This window comes from Siphateles boraxobius, unplaced genomic scaffold (assembly GCF_051911475.1).
Source record: "Siphateles boraxobius isolate OS27281-9 unplaced genomic scaffold, OSU_SipBor_1 5, whole genome shotgun sequence".
Taxonomy (NCBI): Eukaryota; Metazoa; Chordata; class Actinopteri; order Cypriniformes; family Leuciscidae; genus Siphateles; species Siphateles boraxobius.
In genome coordinates, this window is record NW_027509141.1 from 2945396 (window position 1) to 2973045 (window position 27650).

The 27650-nt window shown below is 41.5% G+C and overlaps 1 protein-coding gene across 4 annotated transcripts in view; it reads right to left on the reverse strand.

Moving 5' to 3' along the window:
• The window catches only part of lrp1aa (low density lipoprotein receptor-related protein 1Aa), a 264759-nt gene that overhangs the window by 78150 nt on the left and 158959 nt on the right, over positions 1 to 27650 (reverse strand). For all 4 annotated transcript variants that reach the window (XM_077204508.1, XM_077204507.1, XM_077204510.1 and 1 more), the window contains exons 35-44: positions 26434 to 26565; positions 26063 to 26197; positions 25835 to 25964; positions 25625 to 25751; positions 21550 to 21701; positions 21220 to 21344; positions 15005 to 15379; positions 6303 to 6492; positions 5927 to 6131; positions 4588 to 4780 (exon numbers count right to left, since the gene is read on the reverse strand). In XM_077204508.1, coding sequence (XP_077060623.1) covers positions 4588 to 4780; positions 5927 to 6131; positions 6303 to 6492; positions 15005 to 15379; positions 21220 to 21344; positions 21550 to 21701; positions 25625 to 25751; positions 25835 to 25964; positions 26063 to 26197; positions 26434 to 26565 — 1764 coding nt within the window. The remainder of the gene's footprint in view (positions 1 to 4587; positions 4781 to 5926; positions 6132 to 6302; positions 6493 to 15004; positions 15380 to 21219; positions 21345 to 21549; positions 21702 to 25624; positions 25752 to 25834; positions 25965 to 26062; positions 26198 to 26433; positions 26566 to 27650) is intronic.

A 27650-nucleotide genomic window follows, 5' to 3' on the forward strand; every position in this document is an offset into this window, starting at 1 on the left:
AACGGAGCTAGGGAGAGGCCTTCTAATACTGGTCGTATCATTGATTCAATGTCATTTCGATTATGCATGCTCTGCTTGGTACTGTGGATTATCAGTTAAACTTAAAAACAGTCTACAAGTGATGTAAAATAATGTTATCCGCTACCTGTTAAAAGCACCCCCCCGGACCCATATTGGTAGAGATGCTTTTAAAAGGGTGGGACTGCTGCCAATACATGTTAGAGTGGAGCAGTTAAAGCTGAATCATATGTATAATGTCATTAATGGCTCTGCTCCCAAATATTTATACTCCCATATAAAAATGGTTAATACACAGCATAATCATAACACTAGGGCCAGTGTTCGTTCTTGTAAAGTGCCCAGAGTCAATAATGCAGCTAGAAGTTCTTTTTTTTATACAGGTATAATATTATGGAATAACTTACCACTTTCCCTCAAAAATGTAAATACTAGAGGGGCTTTTAGACATCAGGTTAAGGCTTTTTTATGGAATAGAGTAGCCAATCTTTTTAATTAGAGTAGACTGATTATTTTATGTGATTTAGGAATTTATGATTTTAGAATGTTTTTTGAATTTTGGATGATTTGTGCTAAATGTTTTTGTCTTTGACTTGTAATAGGTATTTGTTTTGTGTTAAGTGTTTTAACACCAAGGACCATGTTGGAAATAAATGTTTACACTTTAACATGTTTATCCTTTGGATTATGTTGTCTGTTAAATCCGAAATAAATCAAATCAAATCAAAAAAAAATACAACAGCGAAATCCCATGTCGGCACTCTCGTGCAGACTGCTGGCCTCAGCCTCAAAGTGCCACGAAGGAAACATGTTATTAATGGGTGTCTCCCCAGAGAAACTCCACTCAATGTGACGTGATAAGCAGCTAGTGTCACCACGTATACCTTCAGTGTGGAGGGGGATAATCCTGCAGAGAAGCGCTCCTGCAAGAATTCCAGCACTGCACCCACCATGCTCTCCACACCAGGAAGTGAATAATTTCCACTTCAAGGAATATAACTTCCTTGTGGACGGAGCTCTGAAGTGGATGATGGTCTCCACAACCAAATTTGAGAGACCTAAACTTATGATAAACTTATGAACTTATGCCCCCTCAGAGGCCAAGCCCACAGTTTCCACAGTTCTGGGAAGGGGGTGAAGTATCATCCCACATTTGCCTGAGAGAATAGGTCCCTCCTGATCGAAATCTCCAGAGGAGAGCCGTCGAGGAGAGACACTAAGTCGGCAAACCATACTCGGCCAGGCCAGAACAGGGCTCCCAACAGTAGACTCACCCCGTCCTGGCAAACCCTTTCCAGAACTCTTGGGAGCAGAGCAATCAGGGGAAATGCGTACAGACGTGACCTCGGCCACGCCTGCACCATAGCGTCCAACCCAAGAGGGGCTGGATGGCTGAGAGAGAACCACAGTGGACATTGTGATGTCGCCTTGGAAGCAAACAGGTCTACCTCTGCACGACCGATCTCTTCCACAGGAGCTCCACCTCTCCGGAGTGGAGTCTCCATTCCCCGGGCCTCGCCCCCTGCCTCGACAGGATGTCTGACCCCTGATTTAGATACCCTGGGATGTAAATCGCCCTCAATGAAAGAAGCTTCCCCTGGCCCCACAGGAGGATCTGGTGAGCCAGATTGTATAAGGGGCGCAATCGCTGACCCCCCTGATGGTTTATGTAAGAGACCACAGATGTGTTGTCTGATCAAACAAGCACATGATGGCCCCTCTGGTCTGGGAGGATGTGTTTCAGGGCCTGGACCGGCGCTAACATTTCTAGACAATTTATATGCCACGAGAGATGATGGGCCTGCCACAGACCTTGGGCTGGGCGACCACTCATGATCGTCCCACAACCCGTGATGGCAGAATCCGTCGTTAGCGTGACGTGACGACAGGGAGCTCCCAACATGGGCCCTTGGGACAGGAACCAAGGTTCTTTCCACATGACTAAGGCACGTAGGCAGCGCTGCGTGACCTTGATTGTGCGGAGCGCTATTTCCCCTCGGGAGAACCCCTTGGTCCTGAGCCACCATTGCAACGGTCTCATGTACAACAGGCGTAAGGTATGTTAGATGCTGCAGCCATCAGACCTAACAGTCTCTGAAACTGCTTTTCAGTGAGCGGCTGGCCTAGCTTCACTTGTTTCACAGCTGAGAGAATCGAATCAATACGAGCAGGAGACAGGCGTGCCTGCATCGTCGTCGAATCCCATACCACACCCAAAAAAGTGGTCCTCTGTAGCGAAGATAGCACACTTTTCTTGGCATTCAATCTCAACCCCAACTTCTTGATGTGAGCGAGAACGACACCTCGATGCCAGACCACCTGATGCTCCGATTGAGCTAGAATCAACCAATCGTCAATACAGTTCATAATGTGGATGCCCTGGAGTCGCAGTGGAGCATGAGCTGCATCCATACATTTCGGGAACGTGCGGGGAGATAAAGCTAGACCGAACAGAAGAACACGATATTGGTACGCTTCGCCCCCGAAAGCGAACCTCAGGAACTTCCTGTGTTGTGTTGACGTGTCCTTTAGATCTATCGTGACAAATCAGTCCTCGGATCTGATTTGTGACACGATCTGCTTGAAAGTGAACATTTTGAATTTAAACTTCCCTACTGAGCGATTTAACAGGTGCAGATCTAAAATTGGACGCAACCCCGCCATCCTTCTATGGGACAATGAAGCTTTAAAAGACGATGCTGAATCGGGGGAGAGATGGCTCGCAAGCGTCTCTTCAACCCTAGGCATCGGCTCATAACCATGCTGTTTAGACCCATAAATGTTCGAATATGTGGACTTTTGTGGACTAAATATACGGTATGAATCCGGCTTTTTTCAGGACTTCGACACCTCGGTGTGGAGGTCTGGAAAAAACGGCAAGCACCCTGAACTTTAAACCCTGAACTGGAGGCTGCGTAAGGGAAGGCAGAAAGCGTTTATCAAGTTTACTTTTCTGCCTTGACTCTTGTTAATCAGCTGGCCACTCTATGCTTAACTTTTCTACAGCACCAGTGAGCACCTCCACTAGCTCCTCACATGCAGGTGACTGAAGTGACGAGTCTTCAGTATCTCCTGTACCGATACTAACAACATCCAGCTCCTCAGAACTGGATAGTTGCAGTACCGGGGCCTCAGCCAGGGCGGTAGAAAATGCAGAGCGTGCTTCCAAACCCTGAACTGAGGCACTGGATCTGATAGGTGAAGGCTGAGATAGGGCTGGGCCAGTCTCAAATCCCACCTGTCAGATCCATTTGCGAACCCAACGTCTGAAGTCGCCGCTCTGCCTCGGCAGAAGCGGGACCCTAGACGTGGGGAGCGTGAACCGAACCGCCCTCCTCGAAGAACGATCGGCGGGAGCGCAGTGTTCTTAATGGTAAACACCCACGATGCTTACAATCAGCCCCCTCGAGAGCTGACAGGGCATGCTGCACTCCCAAACAAATAACACATAGTTGGTGTGTATCCCCACCCATAAGATATCGAGTGCAGGGATGAACACACTTCCAATAATGCTGTTCGCTCGTCATTATATAGTAACAAAAACACTTTTCAGACAATGATCCACACAGAGCGCTTGCTGAAGGCACAGAAGCCAGCACTGTTGTGATTCAGGGGTTCTTTATAGTTTCCTGTTTACTGGAATTCTGGATTCGGACAGCAATAAAATCAGAGACTAGACCCTGTAAATGCTGAAAATACCTTACGTTCTCATGAGAAACAATTACCATCTGAATAGGGCTTAACTATAAGTCCTATTATATGAAGGCTATGCTATCTAATTGGCTGAAGGGTGCACAATGTGTGAAATCATGCGTCTTATAATTTAATTTTTCATGGCCATTTTATACCAACTCTGTGATTCTCAGTTAAATAGGCTGTTCTCGCTACTTTACTGTATCTTTAAGACCTCTGTTATGATTGGCTAACAACCATTACATACTGATGTAGTTCAGTTCACTGTTATTCAATAGGGCAGGTCTGCTTAATTCTTTAAATCTGTAAATATGTATGATTACATGATGATGAGCTCATAGTTATAATTTGGAAAGAGTCGACTGCAGTTTAATTTCAACAGATTTTACGGATGGGTTTGGACAGAGAGTTCATAATATTAGAGTATGTTAAGACAGGACATCAGAATTATCAGCCTGTTTTAATTTTACTTCATATTTCCAAGAAATACAGGGTATTTCATGGAAGAAATATCTTAGCTGATAATTTTTTTGTTTTTTTTCAAATCTATTATTTGCTATTTTTCAGTTTTGGCCCGGTTAACATTTTGGTTGGGAGGACAGTAAATAGGGCTCTTCAGAGATGTTGTTTTTGGGGGTTTGAGTGCTTGAGAATTGCTTCTATCACACCTAGAGCAGCAAGATGATAGATATTGATTGTGTGTGACGATGTCATTCCCCAGTGTTATAGAGTTCTTCTCGGTTCTGTGACAATCACTGATTACTTTTGGCACATAATTACGCGGTTGAGATGACAGGACACTGTAAGGCAATCGCTCTCTCACACACTTGCTTTAAAGCACTCTTGACCGTGCTGCCATTACGCTCGTTCACTCACAGCTATTTGTGTCGTTGGCCACAGCGACGATCCCCATTGGCTGTTGTGGGATATCAGCTCTTAACACCTTCATTTCTCCACCAACATATTTATCGGCTCTGAGGACAGCTCTGCGCACCCAGTCGGTCCAGAAGATGTGGTCACCATACACTGCCAGACCGAAGGGATGCACTGGCTCATTCTTCAGAACCACCTACAGGAGTCACAATATATACAGAGCAGAAATGCTGACATTTTAAACTTTTTCCATTTTGAAGTTGAACACAATAACAATTTGTGTTAGTCAATTTATTGCCAAAGAAATAATTGCGATAAATTATAATATTTTAATCATCATTATTAATTATTATTTTAACATTTTAATACTAAATGGACTGATTCTTCTTCACTTTCTGAGTGGAATTATGAAGTAATCGAAGAAAACAACCATTTAGGGCAAACATTCTGTTGAACACTGAACACTTTACAATAAAATCCCATTAGTTAACATTAGTTAAAGCAATATTAAAATATTACCTAACAATGTGCAACACATTTCCTGCAATTATTCTTCTTTGTTACATTTATTCTTCTTTTTTAATCTTAGTTAATACAAATAAAATGTTCATTGTTAGTTCATGTCAGCTCAGGTTCATTAAATAATATAAACAGATACTTGGAGTAACTTTTGATTTTAATAATGTATTAGTAAATCTTGGAATTAACATTAACTAAGATTAATAATTGCAGAAGTATTTTTTTATTGCTAATAACTAATATAAACAAATTACACCTACAATTTTTCTGAATTTTAATTCATTTTTAATAATCAAAAAGCATGTCTAATCAAGTCAATTCATAAAACTGAAATAGACAGTATTGAGGTCAGCAAAATTGAATCGTAATTTTGAATCTGTTATTTTCAACCAACTGTTCTAAATCAGTCACAGCAGAAAACTATTAGATATTACCATACTTCCCCACATCATTGATTACGTTAAGAATTGAAAAGAAAAAATATATTACAAGTTTCCCTCAGAATAAGACCCTTCAGGATATACAGTAGATAGGAATAAAATTGTAGATTGTGCTGTACTTAGGTGGAGATTTCTGACTCAAAACTCATGGTCTTTAAACTTATGTATTGTAATTGTAATCTACAGATGCAAAAAGATAAATAGCAATAAAATAAACACTTAAAATGTATTTTGGAGTTTTTCTTCCTACTAATCTAAAACAGTACGTTATGAGAAACCAAATAGCCCCAAATCGGCCAGTGCATAAAAAAACAGTGTTTACCTGTAGTGTCTTGCCTAAATTAAACAAAATTGGACACTCATGGGTGCAGGTTCCAACTTACATAACGGTGGGTGCCGTCATACTCGCAACGCTCGATCTTATCAAGCGTAGCATCCGAGAAATAGAGCTTCTCCGCACGATGGTCAATGGCGAGTCCATTAGGAGTGCGAATGTCACTGCCGATGATCACAAGGACATTGGCACCAGACAGCTGAGCACGCATGATGCTGGGAGACTGCTCGTTCCAGTTCGTCCAAAACATCAAGCTGGTGAACAGCAGAGGAATGGGAGTCAATGACAACTGTTGAGTGCAATATTAACTTCATGTCTTACTAATGCCATCCTGAATGCAACATGACCCCACTTCCAAAAGGGAACGGTTAATGAAAACTGTTTTGTATGTTGAAAAATGAAGAAATTGGACAGAAAAATCTCACTTCTGACATTCATCCAGGACGAATGCTCGAGGGTGGTCATCTCCTGACATGGTGACGACGATGTCCCGGTCGAAAGCGCCCCAGCGGCTCTGGTCTACAGTGTGACGGGTGATGGTGGACGTGGTGTAACTGGTCCAGTATAAAGCGTCCCAAGCTCTATGATATGCCAAGCCTTCCACTGACCCAACGTCTGCAGACGGAAAACATTTAAAAACATTTTAGCTGCTATATTTTTGTAGAAAAAAAAGATAAAATGGTCTTGGAATTTGTCTCATGGTTTAGGGCTGCTTGTGCTTTAATAATTAAATCCTAATAATTTTGTCAATATTGAGGTGTCAAACATCCAGGGTTTCAAATTAACTTGGCTACTAAATGTTTAAGTTACTGGCCATTCAGAACTTCTACTAACCAAAAAATAAATAAATAAATAAATAAAATTTGGATTTCATACATTCATTACTTAATCAAAAAAAATCCAGCCATCTCCTCTCTTCCTCTTTCATCCTCATCACCAAACATTTATTTTAGGTGGACTGATCAATACGGTACAAAGAACATAAAAAGATTTTTGGAAAATAAAAATGTCTTTTGTATTAACCAAATGCTTTAATCTTCGCTATTGCTTCAATGCAAATGAACAAGTGCGCCGTTATTTGTTTCGTAGTGACGTGTTTGTTCAAGTAAGCCAGGTATACGCAGATTCTGCACAATACGCTGTATTTATTATATCATGATGACTCATATATTTGCACTAAACCTGAGCAGATTTGGCTTACACGAACTTCCCTAGCAAAGTGAGTAAACATTATAAGTAACACACCAAATTGGCTAGAGTTGACTATCTGACAGAGTTAGCCGCCACAGTTGATTTTTACCTGCATTTAGTGGGTGTTAATTTCAAACCCTGCTAACATCATTGAAGTAAAAAACTTGTTAGAAGTGGATTTCCTTGAACTTTTAATATAACTGAAAAACAAAATAAATGGGAAAAAAACCCCAAATGTTTCCAAAATACGATTTAATTCAAATTCTAGGAAAAATATTAGTGAACACAACTACATTTTTAAATCAACAGTCCAGTGCACCAGTGCATGTTATATTGTCAGGGTTCGGTCACTTCGGTCTGGTTTATTCTTGGTTTGTTGACTGAACTCTGACACTCTTTCGGGTTGTGTGATATGTTGTATATGCAAAGCATGGAGTTCAGATCCTGGTACTTTGGTCCAGTTTGGTTCCGTCTCTGTGTTCAGTTTTGTATGACTGGAGAAACTGGGAGAACTGGAAGAGAGGGCTACTCTTTCAGAAAACAAAGGAAATTAACATTTAAGCTCTTGCTATATTACCATTCCCATTCTAGACAAGATCACACTTGAGTTGATCACCTCCATTTACACATCATTCCCTTCACCCATCCCTACCTGAATTCACCCAAAAATCTATATGGTTTAATATGAACAATTATCATACAGTATTATACATGTTTGGTATCATTTGAAATGTCTCAGTGCGACTGGTACAAAGGTCTCATTCCCACAGAAGTAAACCAAAAAGGTGTGGAGAGTTTCGAGAGATCTTGTTCACTGCTGTGGGTGTGCCCCCATGTAAATCAATGTCTGTCCCCAGTAAGTCTGGGACGGTGATTAATGTAAATTCCCAGTGTGAACTCATGTTTACATTTGAAAAGAGGTTTCTGCCTTGGTCTGAGTATTTAGGGAGATGTTAAAGAGGGCTCAGTGCGATTTGTAGCTCAAATTAGCCCGTGATGCAGAGTGTATGCAGGCCCTACGCATCATGTATTTTATAATGTCAGGTTCGCATCTTCTCTTTTTATTCCAGAGCATTTGATGTTTTGTATTTATCATATTTGAACTGATTATGAAATTGGCATGATACATTTACCTGACATAATAGATTGTAATAATAATTTATTCTGACTGAGTCTGAAATTGTTTTCCCAAGTAGATTAAACGGATTCGTATGATAAATAGATTCGTATGTTACCGCAAGTCTGCGTCAGATTAGTGACGACTTATATTTGGCACTAATTCAAGTGTACTTGGTTTGCAAAGAAAGAAGTGAATTTCCATTTAGAACAGCAAAAATGCTGATTGACCAATCTAAATCTGGGTGTGTCTTACCTCTGTTTTAATTTAATGTTACTTTAGATAAGTGTACGTGGGAAACCATGGCATGGCCAATCCAAAGCTATTATAAGAAAAGTAATGTTGGTCTGTTTATATGTGTAGTAGTGGCCATACCTCTGCCTGAAGGAAACGTTATTTAAATTCAAGTGTATGCAAAATCACGGGGGCTATACCAAAGTATCTTTGATTGTGTAAGCGTGAATGCGACCGATCTCAGGTATAGCCAGTTACCTCTGTTTAGTGACCGAAACTAACGAGCTTGTGATCGTGAGACCCATGTTAAACAGAAGGTGTGAGGACCTCTGAGCGACATAGCAAACTAATATGAATGGATAAAATATAAGTAAAGAGTTATAATAAATATGAGAATATGAGAATAATAAAATGTGCTGCTAAAATATTATAAAAATGACCATTAACCAATTGGCATTCTAACCTAAATTCGAGGTCGTGATGAAAAGTAGTCAGATAAGTTTAATTGGAACTAAATTACTTTGCCACGCAGATAAGACAGTAATGCGCAGAGACCTTCACCCCTTCTATTGGATGCCGCCATCTCTCGCTGTCTTGTGTGTTTATGTTGAGTGTCTGGTTTGTTTTACATTGGCCAGGTGTTCTTGTGTTGTTGTGTGCTATGTAGCACACGGCTCGTGTTTTCATCCACCGCATGCTTTCATGTTGTCATGTTTAGTGTGGACATGCAGTCTGCATATTTTGTGGAAGCACATTGGCTTGGTTTTGTTTGTCTCTTGTGCCATGTGCTCCGGTGTCTATAGTCTTAACCCCATCCTTCTTGTTCTCTGATTATTGGTTTATTTGCTCAGTCTGCTCTCCGTCATTAACCTCATTTCCTCCGCTATTTATTCTCCTTGTGTTCTCAGTCCTGTGCCAGTTTGGCAGAGAAAAGGGCACACTCATAACGTGACTTACCAAATTAATAAATCATCTGAGATTGAGTTTCTCACAGACTAAGCATTGACCAGAATCATCTGACGAAAAGCTTCACATGTGGAAATAACTCGTTATCCATCTATTTTGCACCATGTCTACAGGCAATATCCAAATGTGCGTGATAGTCATGATTAAATGATATCCAGACATAACAACCATGAAAAACAGGGGGGGGGGGGGGGGGGGGGTAATAGGGGGAGTATTTGGAAGCAAATGATTCATTGTTTGTTTGTTCAACCAATACCATAAATGGTCCAGGGACGCAAGAACTGAAATGTGTTTTTTAATGCTAGATTTACTCCTGGCTTTAATTGCATAACCGGTTCTTAGCCAGTGTAATGAAAACCACATGGTACGAAAAAAGCATTTAGCACTTAAAGACAAAAAGATTAAATATTGTAAATGCATAAAAGTGCATGAATGCTGATGAAATGAAACCCTTTTATATTAATTTTCTATATAACTCTGTCAGATGGTTACAATATTTGACGCACAACATTCCTGGCTGATATTTCAACTATTTTTCATAGTCAGCAGTGAAATAATATGAGTGCCTGAAAGCCCAGATTAATTTAGTACTTTACCAATTTCAATAAAACATTTATTACCACATAAACTAAAGCATTCCTACATGTTACAACTTACTATACAAATATCCTGCCTTTAGAGAAAAGTATGTTTGCAAGTAGAGGATTTGTCTTATGTATATTATTTGCTTTTTATAAACTTGTAATTGTTTTGTTTTTTATCCAGTTAGCTAAAGGTAAGATTGAGTCTTTTATTGAATTAACTGGAATTAACTAAATAAATGCAACATGACTACATTTTGAGGTCCTCCATATAATGTTTAAATTTGACATTAAAAAGTAAAAACAAATGGATAATATACTTATAAAGGGCTAGACTCTACAAATGAATCTATAAAACTCAATATTGTTCAAAACCACGTCTGTGCCTAAAATAAGAGTAAATAAAGCTAAAGGATATAGAGTGAATCTGGTTTTGATTGTAGTTTCAGACAGACAAACTTTTTCACTTCAGCAAAAGGAAGCCAAAATTCTTTCAGGAGGCATTTTGGTCGAGAGTTTGCAATTATCATAATTATCCTTCATCCAGTTGGTGTTTGTGGCAACAGAAGAATAAACAGATACGCAGATCTTTCTTTGCTCGATTCTCTTGCTGTGAAAGCCAAAAGTCTTATGAAAGAATGAGTTTATTGTGTTCCCACAAAGGAACAGTCCGTGACTCCAGACTTTCCCAGTCCTGTTTGATTGTGTGTCCGCCGGCTAGAGCAATGATTCAGTGTTTGACTTGTTTTTTCTCCAGCTGTGAGCTGCTAATGGAGAGTTGAACGAGAAGGTGCTGCGATCAAACCAACATATCACATACAACACATGGACTTGTTTTGGGCACAGCAAAATAACTATGGCCAGGTTTCCATCCACTTTTTGGACCATTCTGTTATCAACAAAGTGAAAATGTGCAGCAACAACAACAACAACAAAAACGTTGGTGAGATTTGCTGTCTCCATCCAATTGGCCTTTTACAGATATATGGTGTGTGTAATGATGTCATCCGAATTGATGCATAAGTTTTGGTGTATTGTAAAAGAAATCTGCTCTCGAGCATTTTCATACATAATTTTGTGTACATCTCAAATCCTGTATCTTTCACTTCCCAGATATCTCCAAATCTTTCTAAAATGGAGAATAATAAGACAATTGCAATTGACCATCTTACTACGTACTAATTTCACAAATAATTTAAAGTGCCCCTTTTATGCATATTTCATATATTACCTTTCATGTAGTGTGTGATATAGCTGTGAATGTAAAAGGTCTGCATTTAGTTATTGTCTCCCAAAAGTCAAGTCACCTTTATTTATATATAGTTCTTAATACAATAAAGATTGTTTCAAAGAAGCAAAAGACTCTGAGCTGCCTGAAACGAATCGTCAGTAATTCCAGTCTCATTTCCTGCTGAATCTCAGTTGGTTTGTAACAGATTTGGATAATGTCAGTCTATGTTCTTCATCGGCTGCGGTGAACAATGTCTACTTTGACCCTCAAACACTGTAGTTTATCTGAGACTGGAAGAGTTTGGTTCGTGTTGTCCATGTGGAGAAGACGCTGTTTTCTGCTGACAAAGCAAATCCACTTTGATGAGATTGATACGATAAAACCAACGCCATCGTTACTGTTCGTATCACTGTGTATCAAGAGCTGAAATTCTGATATGCTAATGAACGTTGGTTTCTGACATGGTCGACCAATCACAACATACTGGGCTGTCTGACCAATCAGAGCAGAGTAGCTCTCAGAGTGGCGGGGTTTAGAGTAGAGCCCGACCGATATGGATTTTTGGGGGCCGATACCGATAAATACAGCCTGATACCGATATATCGGCCGATATTATTTGTGTACAGTAGCAATATTATTTATGTGTATTATAGTACCAGTCAAAAGTTTGGACACACTTTCCTATTGGTGTGTACAAACTTTTGATGGGTACTGTATATAGAATACACAGTATTTAAACAGAATAAATATATAAACGTTTCGCAATGATCACTCAAATGTGGTGATCAAACACTTGTGTGACAGATACATATCTGGAGGCAGGGTGAATGATAGAATGTGAATGATACATTTGAGCTGTAACCAAACTAGTTGCATTGCATGTTATATTATATTATATTCTAAATACTGTTGCATAATCTTCACTAACGACTTTGTCTTTTAATTTAGTCACGTTATATAAAACAACTTCAATAAATATATTAAAAGTGTCACTAACAAAACCTTATTATCTTCTATTTTTATTCTTAATTCCTCTAATCTCTACCAGTGGAGGAACAAATCAGATCTTTTTACTAAAGTAAAATCAATAATATCATAACGAAAACATTTTTAATTACATATGTACAGTACTTTTATACTATTTTAAATACTTAAGCAAAATGTACCGTGAAACTATACTCTTAATGCAAAATGGCCCTATATAAAGTGTAATAATTAAATAAATGATTGGAATATTGCTTGATGTTGTAGCGTAGTGTTATAGGCAGAATGAGCTTTAACACTGTCTACACCGGACGCGGCCGTTATTGCTCACGTCGCAACAGCTGTTTACCATAGATACGAGAAAGCGCCCGTTACAAAGCAGAACGAGGCATCAGTTTACTGTCAATGTTTCATCAATTAATTGCCTGGAAAATAAATATAGCAGACAATATAATCAGGACTTCTCAGCTGTAGGCCTACGCTTGCTATAGTCACAAGCTCACACAATACGTGACAGAGGCTGGTAGCAGAGAAATCAATTCTGTGAATTACACGACGCAAATCAAAAGTAATAGGCTACTACCCACCGGATGAAGAAGCGTTGGCTCTCAACAGAACATAAAATATTCATTTCATTTTTCGAGTTTGCATTTATGAGGAAAAAACAATGCTATGGACATGACCGCTCTGAAAGCGGCACTAAAGTGCTTTAAAACATTCACAGAGACCTCGAACAGAAAGCACAAAGCCTTTCATTAAAGTAAATTTCGTTTTGTATTAATTGTATCTTAATTTTAATCAATTTTTCATCAACCAATTGCCTGGAATTTAATAAATAAGAAGTAAATATAGTGGACAATAGATAATCTCGACACGGAGGCGCCGGTGAGTGAACTGCAACTCGTCTCATAAATAAACCGAAACTCAGCGTATAGACCTAAGAAATATCTATATAGAAATGTCTACTTTTAAACAGAACAATTGAAAACGACAAGACTGCTCTCTGCTTATATAATCCGTATGAAATGTGCATTTCTCTCTGGCGCGTTCAAAGATCGCTAGTCTGCATCGTCAACTTCATCTTTGCAGCCCACAATGACTGAAAACACTTGTTATTAATAAACAATTAAAATGTCTCCTTGCTATATTTGATGTATTCATATAATTGCTTTTGCCAGTTCTTTTTGACAGCTTTTAGGTGGTTTATTGGCAGCGCCACCCTTACATGAATCACCGCACGCCGCATTTTTCTAAATATTAATTTATCGGCCATTTTAAATGCCGATACCGATAGTTATGAAAATGCCTAATATCGGCCGATAATATCGGCTCGCCGATATATCGGTCGGCCTCTAGTTTAGAGAGACTGAATCCTTGATCAAACCGTTTCAGACACGGAGAGAAAAGAGCTGATTCTGCAATGGATATTATGAGGAAATTAAAGTGTTTTTTGACCTGTGATGCATGTAAACCTGTTGTAGGAGACCTTTAAAATAGCATAAATGGGGCACTAGATGTAAATAATATTTGGAGCCGTTACTCCTCTAGTGAAGAGCATGTAAATGCCTTTATTCGACGAATCTCAAAATGTAAGGGTCCATAAAAAAACATTTTATTTTAATGAGCCAAATCATTTCTCTATATCAGTGTCAGTGTTTCTGAACTCTCTGAAACGCATCTATTGTAGTCTTGAGTTTCTTCCAGGAACAAACATGTCACAATATTCCTCATTTAAATAATTAATATGCAGAATAAAGGGGCAGGGCGTGGTTGAGTTAGTTAGTATTGTGTTAAACTGGTGGTTATGGTAAGGGGCGGGACATTTCCCAAACACGCTTGAAGCGCTCAACCAATCACAACACAAAGCTCCAGCCAACCAATCAGAGCACAGTGTGCTTTTCAGAAGGAGGAGCTTTATATAGACAGGAACTAACCTGGGGTGCGTTTCCCATACAACGACATAACTCGCTGCTTAACTACCATAGTACGATGCATCGTTGAAGAAACCAACTAGCTAGTAACGACTATTTCCCGAAACCATATTGTTGTAAATTGCTCGTTCAACCACGATGTCACGCAGGTGGTGGAGTAATAACTTCTTTTAATTAATCTGTTTGAGATCGAATTAATGATAGATGTTTTGCTATAAATTACGGACATGACATCTGAGGACTATTTCTCATTTTTTTATTTATTTTGCTTTATTTCCAGATTCAATCATAGACATTCAATCACATCATTCAATCATACTTACGTACTAGAGCATGTCACACATGTGCACTCTTCAAAAATTACACTTTAAATCTCTTGAAAAACTAAAAGACGTAAATTTGTATGTAGACATTTGTATGTATTCTAAATAAAAGATATAGATTGTACTATATACATGTCAGCTTGCTTATTTTGCTCAAGATCAGGATTTATTGAGTCCACATGTCATGCAAACAAGAAACTCTGCTCCTAAGTTAACCGCAGGTCGAGATCTGTTACATACACACAACTTTGCGATGCTGTTTGCGAATGTTTGTTGAAACAATGTTTTCAGGAATTATTTTAGGAACATTTTGAACTATGCTGATAACGACGGAACTTGCGACCATAGTTAGGCTAACGAAGCTTTCAGGAAACACACCCCAGAGCGTTACTGACAGACTGGGAAGAGAGGAGCCGCAACAATGGAGAATATGGGGAAAATAATCAACATTCAAGCATGAAAACCTGTTCTAGAAGAGCCTAAAAACAACATCAAGACTTTGAAAAAGGGCATAATATGGCCTCTTTAAAGTAGATTATTTTAATTATTATTAATTATTTGAAACTTACTCTCAACCACTGTCTTCCGATCTGACCCATCGTCATTGATTTGTTGAATATTCCCAAAGTGGATGTCGCTGTAGAAGATCCGATTTGCTCCTTTTCCGCCTCCTCCACGGTAATCGAAGGTTAGCGCGATGACGTTTTTCATGTGGTCTGGGTCTTCAAACGGTTTGATGGGTGCGTTGAGGTTGTTTTCGTCTGATAAGTGCACACTCTTTAGAATGGTACGTTCTGAATACAGCAGGTATCCGTCGTAGTCACGGCAACTCTGACTGTCCTCGGCTAGCATTCCGTGAGCGCAAGCACACGTGCGCTGAGCATTTCCACGGAAAAGACAGAGTTGTTGGCAGCCACCGTTGTTGTTCTTGCAGACATTAGTTCCTATGAAGAGATTTGTTTGAAACAATATAGAAATGCTGCAACTAAGGGAAATCTGAATCTTGCTCATAGATTCAACAACAATTAGCATATAATAGCATATTACATGTTATTTTAAAAACTTAAAGAAAATACATTTTTTATTTATTATATATTATTTTCAAGATTTAATTTTTAGTAGCAAATTATATTTATTTTTCAACATAAAATTAATTTCTTATAAAAACGTATGTATTTGAAAGAACGTCTCAGGTTACTATTGTAACCATAGTTCCCTGAGAACAGGGAACGAGACGATGCGTCCATCGACGCCATGGGAACGCCCCCAGCGTGACTGCGTCTGAAGCATCTATGTCAACTAGTCCAATGGAAAGAATGAGCGTCACGGGCGGGTGACGTCATGACCAGGATATGATAAAAGCACATCCGGTGCAAACCGGCATTAGCTTCGAAAATTGCCGAAGCAAGCCGATCACAGGGATGCAGGAAGTATGGCAGGGTGACGCATCGTCTCGTTCCCTGTTCTCAGGGAACTATGGTTACAATAGTAACCTGAGACGTTCCCTTACGAAGGGAACTCAACGATGCGTCCATCGACGCCATGGGAACGAGAATACCCAAAGCGCCAGAATTCCAAGTACCTGAGTGTCAGTCTGTTGTAACTAAGCACTAAGCACCTGAGAACCTGGGGCAGCATCCAGGTCCAAGCTGTAAAACCTCATGAATGTGAGCGGTGAGGACCAGCCCGCCGCATCACAAACGTCTTGGAGAGAACTCCAGATAATACGCTTAGAAGCCATACTCCTAGTGGAATGAGCCCTGACCACCAAATGGTTGGCCAGAAGACTCACAAGCAAGAAGAATAGTCTCGACTATCTATATGCTCAATAGGTTGGATTTTCTCGACAGAGAAGTCCGATGAACATAAGTGTCCAGTGCTCGCACTGGCACAAGAGGTTCAGCTTTTCCTGGTCCGAAAAATGGGGGAGGACAGAAACCTGCAGCACAATAGGCCTCGGAATAATGGTAGGCACCTTTGGAACATATCCATGTTTCGGGTAAGATTGCCTTGGCCATCCCGGTGCACTCAAGGCAGGTGGGGACCGAAAGGGCCTGAAGGTCTGACTCTTATAGGGACGAAATAGCTAGCAGAAAATAGTCTTAAAAGAAAGGAACTTCTCTGAGACCAAATCTAAGGGCTCGAAGGGAGCCCCAGATAGGCCTTCTAGAACTATTGCAAGGTCCCAAGCCAGCACCTTAGTGCAAGTTGCATGCCTCAGCCTCAAAGTGCCACGAAGGAAACGAGTGATCAGGGGGTCTCGACCCAAAAATGTACTACCCACCAGGGCGTGGAAAGCCGCAATGGCCGCCACACATATTATACCTTAAGCGTGGAAGGACATAGACCTGATACAAAGCGTTCTTGCAGAAACTCGAATACTGTGTTTACTGAACAGTTAACCGGATCCCACTGACGCTGGTAACACCAAGAAGTGAAAAACTCTCGAAATAGTGAATATAGTTTCCTCGTAGCGGGAGCTCTGGAGCTTAGAATGGTCTAAACAACCTCGGTTGAGAGACCACTCTCTATGAGTTGGGCCCCCTCAGAGGCCAAACCCACAGTTCCCAAATCCCCTGCCGGGGGTGCAATATTGCATCCCCTGCCGGGGGTGCAATATTGCATCCCCTGCCTGAGACAGAAGGTCTCTCCTGATCGGGACCTCCAAGGGAGGTCCGTCGAGGAGAAAAATTAGGTCCGCAAACCAAATTCAGCTCGGCCAGGGTGGTGCTACTAAATAGGCTTATTCCATCCTGGCGGATTCACTCCAGAACTCCTGGGAGCAGAGCAACGGAGGGAAATGCGTACAGACGTAGCCTCGGCCACGTCTGCACCATAGCATCCAGCCCCGAGGGGACTGGTTGAGTGAGGGATAACCAGAGTGGACAGTGCGTCGTATGCTGAGACGAGAACAAATCCACTTCTGCCTGGCCGTAAAACTCCCATATTTGCTCCACCGCCTCGGGGTGGAGTCCCCTGGCCTCAGCCCCTGCCTCGACAGGGTGTCTGCTCCAATATTCTGGCCCCCCCTGGAATATACACTGCCCTCAGACAGCGTAATTTCTTGAGGGACCAAAATAAGAGGCCACCAACGTGTTGTCTGTGGGTCAAGAACCAGAGTTTCCTCCATATAACCAAGGCGCGGGGATACTGCCGCGTGATCTTGATCGTAAGGAGTGGGTTTCCCCTCAGGGAGAACCCTCTGGTCCTGAGCCACCTCTGTAAAGGTCTCACGTACAGCAGGTCAAAGGGTATCACATTGGACACTGCTGCCCTGAGGCCTAACAGTCACTGTTCCAGAACAACACATGATGGCCCCTCAGGTCTGGGAGGAGATGTCTCAACGCATTGAAGACGACCATCATCTCTAGGCAATTCATGTGCCAAGAGAGATGATGACTCCTCCACAAGCCCTGAGCTGAGCGGCCTTCCAATACCGCTCCCCAGCCGGTGAGGGAAGCATCTGTCGAGATCACAACTCGATGGCAAAGAGCTCCCAACACCGGACCCTGGGTTAAGAACCAGTGTTTCCTCCATATAACCAAGGTGCGGAGACACCGCCGCGTGATCTTGATCATACGAAGTGGGTTTCCCCTCGGGGAGAACCCTCTGGTCCTGAGCCACCACTGTAAAGGTCTCATGTACAGCAGGCCAAAAGTTATCCCGTTGGACGCTGCTGTCACAAGACCCAACAGTCTCTCTAACTGTTTTACAGTGCGTGACTGGCCTAGCCTCAGCTCTTTTGTGGCTGTTAGGATAGCAGCTACACGAACGGGCGACAGAGTGGCCCGCATCGTCACTGAATCCCATACCACACCAAGGAAAGTGGTTCTCTGTACTGGAGAAAGCACACTCTTCTTGGCATTGAGCCTCAACCCCAACATCTGCATAGGAGCGAGAACGACACCTCGGTGCCGAACCGCTAACTGTTCTGATTCCGCTAGAATCAGCCAGTCATCTATGCAATTCAGAATGCATATACACTGCAGCCTGGCGGGGCCAGAGCTGCGTCTACACGCTTCGTGAATGTGCGGGGTGATAGAGCTAGACCGAAAGGAAGTGCCTGATACTGGTGTTCTTTGCCCCAAAGAAAACCTCAGGAACCTCCTGTGCTGAGGGAGGATGGAGATATGGAAGTATGCGTCTTTTAGATCTATCGTGACAAACCAGTCCTCGGATCTGATTTGAGTCACGATCTGTTTGAGTGTCAGCATTTTGGAATTGAGTTCCAGCACCAAACACTCCAACAGACGAAGATCTAGTATGTGACGCAGCTCTCCATCCTTTTTTGGAACAATGAGATAACGACTGTAAAGACCCGACGCAATGTCGGGTGAGTACACCTGCTCTATAGCTTCCTTTGCTAACAGGGCCTTTACCTCTTGCTCCATTACCAGAGCCTGCTCGGGATGCACCACTGTGGGCAGCACCCCGTTGTAACGAGGAGGACGAGAACCAAACTGGATTCTGTATCCTTTCTCTACAATCTGCAGGACCCAATGAGAAATATTCGGCAGAAGCTTCCACGCTGCCAGAAAATTTACTAAGGGAACCAGCCTCTCGAGGCTGGTCTCTGGTGTTATCGAGACAGCCAATTCCGGAGCCTGAAACATAATGGCAGGAACTACCTGAACTGGCCGCTCTAAGGCCCCCCTCAGAGGGCGCGAAACCGATGCTGTGCCGCAGCATAGCATCAGCGACTCGCTGGAGACCGCTGCGCCCTGAAGCACAGAGGGTGGCAGGGTTGGCAGAACGGTCTCGTGAGGACCCCGAAATGGAACGGGCACCGTAAAATGAGGTGTACACCGCTCCACTTCGGTCGGGGCTGTCCTCACAGGCCTGATGCGTGAACATCAGGACCTTTTTTTTCTTTTGAGCCGCAGCCTTCTCAGCGTGAAGAACGGTCCTCGGATCCGGCTTCTGCTTTGAAGGCTTTGGCTGCTGTGTTGTGTATGAGAAACTAGACGGCTGGAGCTGCTCACGCCCAGCAGCCCCAGGGGGTTGGACATAGCGAGGGAGAGATTATCTTGTATCTTTCTCTATGATTCCCATCAAATTGAGCCAGAGGTGTCTCTCAGTGACCACAAGGGCTGCCATCCCTGAGAGATAAATCTGTGGCCCGACGGAGTTCTCAAACCCCATCGGGCCAAACTCCCTCACTTCTGTCCAAATACCGCAGCAGGTCAGCCTGATATGCTTGTAGCACTGCTATGGTGTGCAAGCAGGCCCATGCTAGACCCACTGCCATATATGCTTTTCCCACTAGATTAAAAAATAGTTTTCTTTAATGGTTTAGTGAGAGAAGCCGACGCCTTCAGGTACGATACTGAACCGGGAGACAGATAGCTCGCAAGCGTCTGTTCTACCCGGGGTATAGCCATACCCTCTTAACCCCCAAATATCTGAATATACATGAATGTGGGGGCTAAAAGACAAGAGGAGTAAGGCTTTTTCCATGATCTAGACAGCTCGCTGTGCAGATCGGGAAAAATGGAAGGCCCCGTGATGGAGGTGGAAAAATAGAGGGAAGGAAACTCGTTTAATTTATTTTATTTTTAGGACGAGTGCCCCCTTATTTCTGCTGGCCATAAATATTTAATTTATCTACAGCCTTAGTAAACACTTCCACCAGCTTATTATTTTTTATATATATTTTTTATATATATTCACTTTATTTTATATATAATATATAAACTATCATATATATATATATATATATATAGGCTATATATATTTCTCATACGCTGGGGAAAGAGATGGCAAATTCACTTCCCCCATGATTGTGTCACTTTCAATGCCCAGCACATCTACCTCCTCGGAGGTAGAGCACTGAAGCATTGATTTCTCTCTCTCCCCGGGCGGAAGAGACCGCAGCGCGGGCTTCCGAGACCGGCGAGAGAGCACTGGATCCCTCGTGGAAAGGGAGGAGATAAGATCCGCGGACCCGTCTCCAACCCCGTAAAGAGATCCTATTCGCGATCCACAGGAATGCATTCTCCGCGCTGCCTCGGCAGACGCGGGACCTGTCACCCTGAGAATTGCGAGCCCGGCCACTTTCCTCGAAAAGTGACAGGCGGGAGCGGAGCATGCGAAGCGAAAGCTTCTCACAATGTTGGCAATCAGCCCCCTCGGAGGCTGATACCGCATGCTCTACTCCCAAACACATCACACAAAGCTCGTGTGTGTCCCTACTCGTTAAATAGCGCGAGCAGGGAGAACACAGAGTTGTGCAATTGTTTAGTTTCCATAAATATATATATATCAGACAGACAACAGTAAATATAACAGACAGTTTGACACAGATCGCTTGCTGAGGCAACAGAAGCTAATGCCGGTTTGCACCGGATGTGCTTTTATCATATCCTGGTCATGACGTCACCCGCCCGTGACGCTCATTCTTTCCATTGGACTAGTTGACATAGATGCTTCAGACGCAGTCACGCTGGGGGCGTTCCCATGGCGTCGATGGACGCATCGTTGAGTTCCCTTCGTAAGGGAATTGCAATTTTTTATGTATTTTTGAATAAAGTACTAGATAGGTCAATATCTTTTTCCATGACCTTGTCTTTGACCCTTAGATACCAATTACACAAAATAACTTATGTGTGCAACGAAACCAAGTGGAACATGGAACATGTGATAACCAGTCAGAATCAAGAATGTAGCAATGCAGCGGTAAAGCAAATAATAACATCCACATTCCTAACAGTTCTGTACATGCTAATTTATGTTGTGTTGTGTTTCCATCACATTTCTGTTAAGAGCCAAGTCATATAACACCCACCTTGCTGTCGTGCTCTGTTAAAAACCTTGATGTCTTTGAGTTGGACGCCGATGCCCGTCCTCAGACTCACTGAATCTGTTGCATTGTCTTTACTGCCGCGCTTTATTGAACCATTCGCATGAGTCCTAAAAAAAGAAAAATACTTATCTGTTGGGACAAAGTTCAAAGGCTCTTTAAATAGGGTTAGCAAATAAAATAAAGTTATATCAAAAACTCTATAAATCCTGTAGATCAATCTTCATGTTGACTCTGATCAAAAACAGTAAAAAGGAAGATGATTTCTGTGAAGAAGAATTAATGGGTTGAGGTGTACAAATATGGTGCACTGACCGGTCACTCCAGTATATGTAGCTCTCAAACACAGATACAGAGAACATGTCCATGTTGTTGCTGGACAGCACCACCTCTCTGTTATCCCCTGTCTCCAAGTTAATGCGCTCAATCTTATCCGTACGTGCGTCACACCAGTACAGCATATCTTCCTATAGGACACATGGATAATGATCAGGACATTTACTGCATGAACAGTCTGTGTTATTGTGTTTACTATGCATCTATATTGAGTCATCAGTTATTAAGAGGAAGTTGCTTTGGTCTAATTTAAAGGCAGGATTATAGGCATGCCGTCTCCATCATACACAAGACAATCCCAGAATAAAGGAAGAAAAAAATATTTCAGCATTGCATGTATGCTTTGCAGAAAAGTTAAATAAAAAATCTCCTCAAGATGGTGGACAAAGTGAGAAAATAAATTAAATTATTATACCCATTGTTTTGCTTTGTACTTTTATAATTATTAAAGTATTGAGTAATTAGCTTAGCAATAATCTAATGTCACACTTTATGTGAGGAGCGCGGGTGAGTGAGGGTTATCACCCTCCCCCCCATCACCTCCTCAGAGCCTCCTCAGCTTAGATTGCCCTAGATTAGTTTTTAGTCCGTTTGGCCTCCTCTCAGTGGGAGATTCGTTCTGCTGAGGCCTGCGCTGTGCTTAGGCAATACTTGAGTTGTAGGCTCTGATAGCCTCCTCTGATAACTGCCTCTAGGGTTGAGCTTAGACTCCTCTTGTTTTAGAGAGTCGTCCTGCTGAGTCCTTCATTACCCAGAACTCTAGTTGTGTATTTTTACCTATGAGATGATTATTTTTGTGAGTCTCTTTAGTGGTATTGCCTGTTGGATAGATCAGACCTCCTCTTGCTGAAGTAATCACTCTCGGAGCTCCATACAGACAGGAGTAATAATGTGGTCTTAGGAGCCTCCTCTGTTGACTGTCTTTTTGGGGATGAGTGTTGTTAGGCTTCCTCTCAATATAGAGAGTCTCTGGACGGGATCCTCCACTCCCCAGAGCTGCGTGCAACAGTGTTATCAATACATTGGCTCTTCTAAGTTTCTTAAAAAGCTCTTTTGGCTAGAGGGTTGTAGGTCTCCTCTTTTAGAGAATTGTTCTGGCTGAAAGACTGTTAAGACTTCGCTCGTAGAGCTCTGTGCTGACAGTTGCATAAGGTGTAGGCTCTTTTTCGAGCCTCCTATGTTATCTGTCTTTTAGGTTTGAGTTTTATTAGGCCTCCTCTCATTTTAGAGAGTCATCCTGCTGTCCAAAAATTTGGATCTTTGGTAAAATGAGTCTCTTCGTTAGACTGTCTATGGAGCAAAGAGTATGGTAAGGCCTCCTCTCGGCCTAGAGCATTGTTTGTGTTCAGGCCTCTGCTCCTTGAGCTCCGTTTTTAGTACTCCCCACATTTTTTTGTACTCCCCAATTTTTTTTAGTACTCCCCACATTTTTGAGGGTCATCATAGAGAGTGCTTTGTTTCCTAGAGCTCTGTGTCACAGGTGTCTTGTGCCTAATATGCTTAGGTTGAGTCTAAATAAGTACTCTCTAAAGCTTTGCGCACAAGCCCCGAGCACATGCTTAAGACAGTTCTCAAGTAGTAGGCTTTTTTTGTAGCCTCCTTGATAATCTGGCTTCTTGAATAAGCATATTTAGTACTCTCCTCATTTAGAGGGTCGTTATGCCGAGTACTTTGCTCATTTGGGGCTATGTGTAGGAGTTATGACAAGCTGGGAGGCTTTTTGTCAGCCTCCTTTATGGACTTTTGCTGCTAGTGTTAGGTGTGCTGAGTTGTTGGCCCTCTTTGGGCCTCCTTGACAAGCGGATTTCAGGTTGAGCTGGTTGAAAAACAAGCGGCTCCTTAGACGTCTGTAGATCGGTATCAGGTTGTAGGGCTCTTTAGGAGCATCTTTTATAACTGGCTCCAGAGCTTGGCCATTTCTCCCCTGGGTAGAGAGTGTAGCTATATACAGTATATATCCGCTCCTCTAGATGTGTCAGAGCGGTTCGTGTGGTCGACCCTGTATAGTACTCCACTCATTTGAGAGGGGTTGTTTGCAGAGTACTTCGCTCCCCGGGGCTGGATAACGATAGGCCTTCCTATGGCCTCTTTATAAGCAAAATAGAATCAGGCTGAATGATTATTTGTTAGCCTCCTTGATAGACTTGCTTTAGTAGAGCTTGGTAGGTACTCCCCTCATTGAGGGTCACTTTGCAGAGTACGCAGCTTCCCCAGAGCTATTTTTAAGCTCTGTTGGTCCTGGAAAACCCTTGCGGGATAAGCAGTGTCAATCCCCTCACTTGAATGTTCGTTATGTTGAGTTTTCCCCCCCTAGACGCCCATCTCTGGAATACGATGTGTTGTGGTTATTGACGTGATGGAACACCTTCTCATTGGAGGCCTCTGACAGAGGGTTAAGTATAGAGATTCTGTTAAACAGTTGTAGGCTGATAGGGTTAAGATAGAACGAAGTCAGCCTCCCTGGTGGTTCTTGGGGTCCATGCTTAGGTCCCCTAAAAGTGACAGGCCAAGGTCCTTTTTTGTCTCTGGTCATATTTCCTTAGAGGAATCTCTTCCTAGGATAAATGATTACAAGCCTTTGAGCTCTGGATCAAGTCTTTCTGTTTGACCTTGCGAGGTGAATGGTAAGATTGTACTTGCTCATTGAGGCTTAGGCAATGACTGTAGGGAGTAATTGTCAATGTGACAGCGAAATATTTGTGTGTACCTTTGGAGAATTTAACTCTGGCATTTAGGCCTTTTGAGTTTTTATTATTGTGCTTAGTCACAGCCAATCTGGCATGCATTCCTCTCAGCATGGCAGAGAGTGCATTTGTTCCTTTATTAGTGTCCCAGGATGCAGTGCGAGTTCCCATTTGAAAGGGAATGTCTCGGGTTACAAAAGTAACCTTTGTTCCCTGAAAAGTGAAATGAGACATTCCAATGAGAGGTGCAACTCGTTTCTATGCTTCTGGACTGCCTGCATGGTCCCTTCAGATGAAGAAAGAACAAGAAGTGGATGACATGTTCTCTAGGCGCCCTCTTTATATCTCACGGTTGCACTAGTAGTGACGTCATATGATGTCACCCGCCATTACAATTGTCTCCTTTTAAACACATGCTTCAGACACCGGTCGGGCTTAGGCTTTTCCCAATTAGCATCCTAGGACGCAGTGTCTTGTTCCCCTTCTCAGGGGACCAAGGTTAATGTAGAGTTACAAATTTATTAAATGTTTAATTTAGGTTCAACAGTATTTTAACTGAGAAAGTTCACACAGTGTTTACCATTTTGAGGCATAGATGATGACATTAACCTTTTGTCACTTCTCAAGTACAGCTGGGCTTTTGTCTCTATGATAATGTTAAGGTTTGAGTGATATAATCAGGCTGATTGGATTAGCATCTCACGGCTATGAGTTACACTGTCATGCTGATGAGATCAGGGCTGGGGAATTTCCGGTAACGGGCTGATTCCTGTCTTTCATTTACATGCTTTGTTCAGATTGTCTCCACCTCTATGTAATCCCTCCTCCTTGAAAAGGTATAAACAATACTGTGCTGAGCTACTTTTTTAGACTTGGATGACTACAGCCACGCACAGCGAGTTCTCAATAAAGAGTAACTTCTGCTTTAAAAATATACCAACGTCTCCTGGTCTCTGAAGAAAAAGTTTCCAACAGTTTATGTAACTCGAGACATAAAAACATTTGATATTCACAAGAGCACAAAAAACAAATATGCACTGGAGTGTTTACCAAATCTGTTTCGTCAATATGATCTTAATACAGTATCAAGTGCTCTTGCTTTTTCTTTTGAATGTGTTTAGCACCCAAATACATAATGATATCTGTAAAACAGGAATACTTTATCTTATAGAAAACAGCAGTGAGGTTTTCAAAAAATGAAAGTGCCCTAAATCAATTATTGACCAAAACAAACTATTCATGATTCAAAAATGTATGTTTCAAGATAAATGCATATGCACTGGTAGGATTTGCGACGAGTGAATCGTTACAACCCCTAGTCCTTAGTTTAAAACAACTGTGTTATAAAGACATAAATGTGTCATATGCACCTGATAGTCAACGGAGATGCCATTGGGCCAGCTAATGCTGACGTTCACCAGCACGGCTCGATTTGATCCATCCAGACGAGATCTTTCTATGCGTGGATACTGACCCCACTCCGTCCAAAACAGATACCTGCACAAACAACCACCAATGATTCATTCATGCAGCAGAAACTCACAATAAAAAACAGGAAGTCAGGGTTACGCAGATCTCACCCTTTCTCTGGATGCACAGTAATGGCCCGAGGTTTGTCCAGTCCTTGGGAGATGACCACATATCGAAACGAGCCATTTAATCTGGCCACCTCAATCACATCAAAGCCCTGGTCCGTCCAATAGATGTTTCCTACAGCAGACATCAGAGAGGAACAAGGTCGATTTATGATCAGTACTGCAATAATGCTCTGAATGCATGTGAATGTGTCAAAAGTGCTTAAAACGCACCGGCGATCCAGTCGACAGCGATGCCCTCCACGCGCCCGATGCCGTTAGTAATGACGTCCTCTCTCCACGTTTGATCTCTCTTAGCTCTGCTAATGGTGCTCAAACCCATGTCAACCCAGTAGATGGTGTCATTATCTACATGACAATAGAAAGAACATACATCTAAATTATAGTGCATCCCAAAAGAGCATCATGGATGTGTAGCCGTCAATATGGATCAAAATCTCGGAGGAATTTTCACCTTGCTGAATCTCTGCCATGAAGAAGCAGAAAGGCAAAAAAGGGTCCAACCCAGTACTAGCAAGGTGTACTTAATAATGTGCCCGTAGAGTGTATATCTGAAAACATAAATCAGGTGTATTGAGACTCACCGGCATGAAAATCAATCCCGACGGCGAGTGTAGTGCCTGAAACCGGTACCAGGGCATCGGACTTGTCTGCAGGGTCCAGTGGGATTCCTCTAATGCCCTCATGAACAGAGTACAGCAAGAATGAACCCACACCTGAAATCAACACAACAATCAGAGATTCTTCAACTACAGACAGTTTCATGTCCACAAGTTTGTGGTTGTTAAGGGATTTTAATTCTTTAGAATGCCTTCCTCGAATTCCTTCATGTACAGATTTTGTTGTTTTACACTTGTTTTCCCCTAAAAGACCAATCCTAATATTCAAAGGTGTTCAAAAGTTTGTTCAAAAAGTATTTTCTGCTCACAAAGACTGCATTTATTTGATCAAAAATAGAGTAAAAACAGAAATACAGTGAAATATTACAATTAAAAAAAATTGTCATTTATTTCTGTGATCAAAAGCTGAATTTTTAGCATCATCTTCAGTGTAACATGATCTTTCAGAAATCATTCTAATATGCTGATTTGATGCTCAAGAAATATTTCTTATTACTATCAATCTTATTATTATCTTATTATTTTTGTGGAAAAAGTTATAATTTTTTTCAGGACACTTTGATGAATTGAAAGTTAAAAAAAAGCATTTATTTGAAATAAACACTTTTGTTACATTATAAATATATTTACTCTCACTTTTGTTCATCTTCCTTGCTGAATATAAACATGTGTGGTGCATAAAAATCCATAAAAACTATTATTATTATTATATTTGAATGCTTTCAAATGTCACTTATGATAAGTAAACAAGCAAACCATTTATTTTATGAAAATAATTTATATAAAATTTACATAAATTGTTTTCTCAGTTGTGATATTTTCGCAATGTCATTTAATTACTTGTGCATAGTACATAAAATGCTACTTTGCCACAAAATGTTATGACAAAAAAGCTTTGGAAATTGTGGTTAAAATGTTTCAGAAAAATTCTGTCAGAATTCTCCTTTGAATTATGTATATGTACTGTAAGTAGGCAGTTTAAAACTTCAATAATTAAAGAAACAACTTTGAATATAACTATGATAAAAGGGATTTTTACATTTACCTGAGCATTTTTTTTAAATACGTAAAAATGCTTTTAAAGCATTTGTTGAGTCTGTAGATGATAAAGAACACATTGATTGATAATTGTAGAAAAACTAGTAAACCTACAATATTCAAATGAAATTATTGAGCAGACT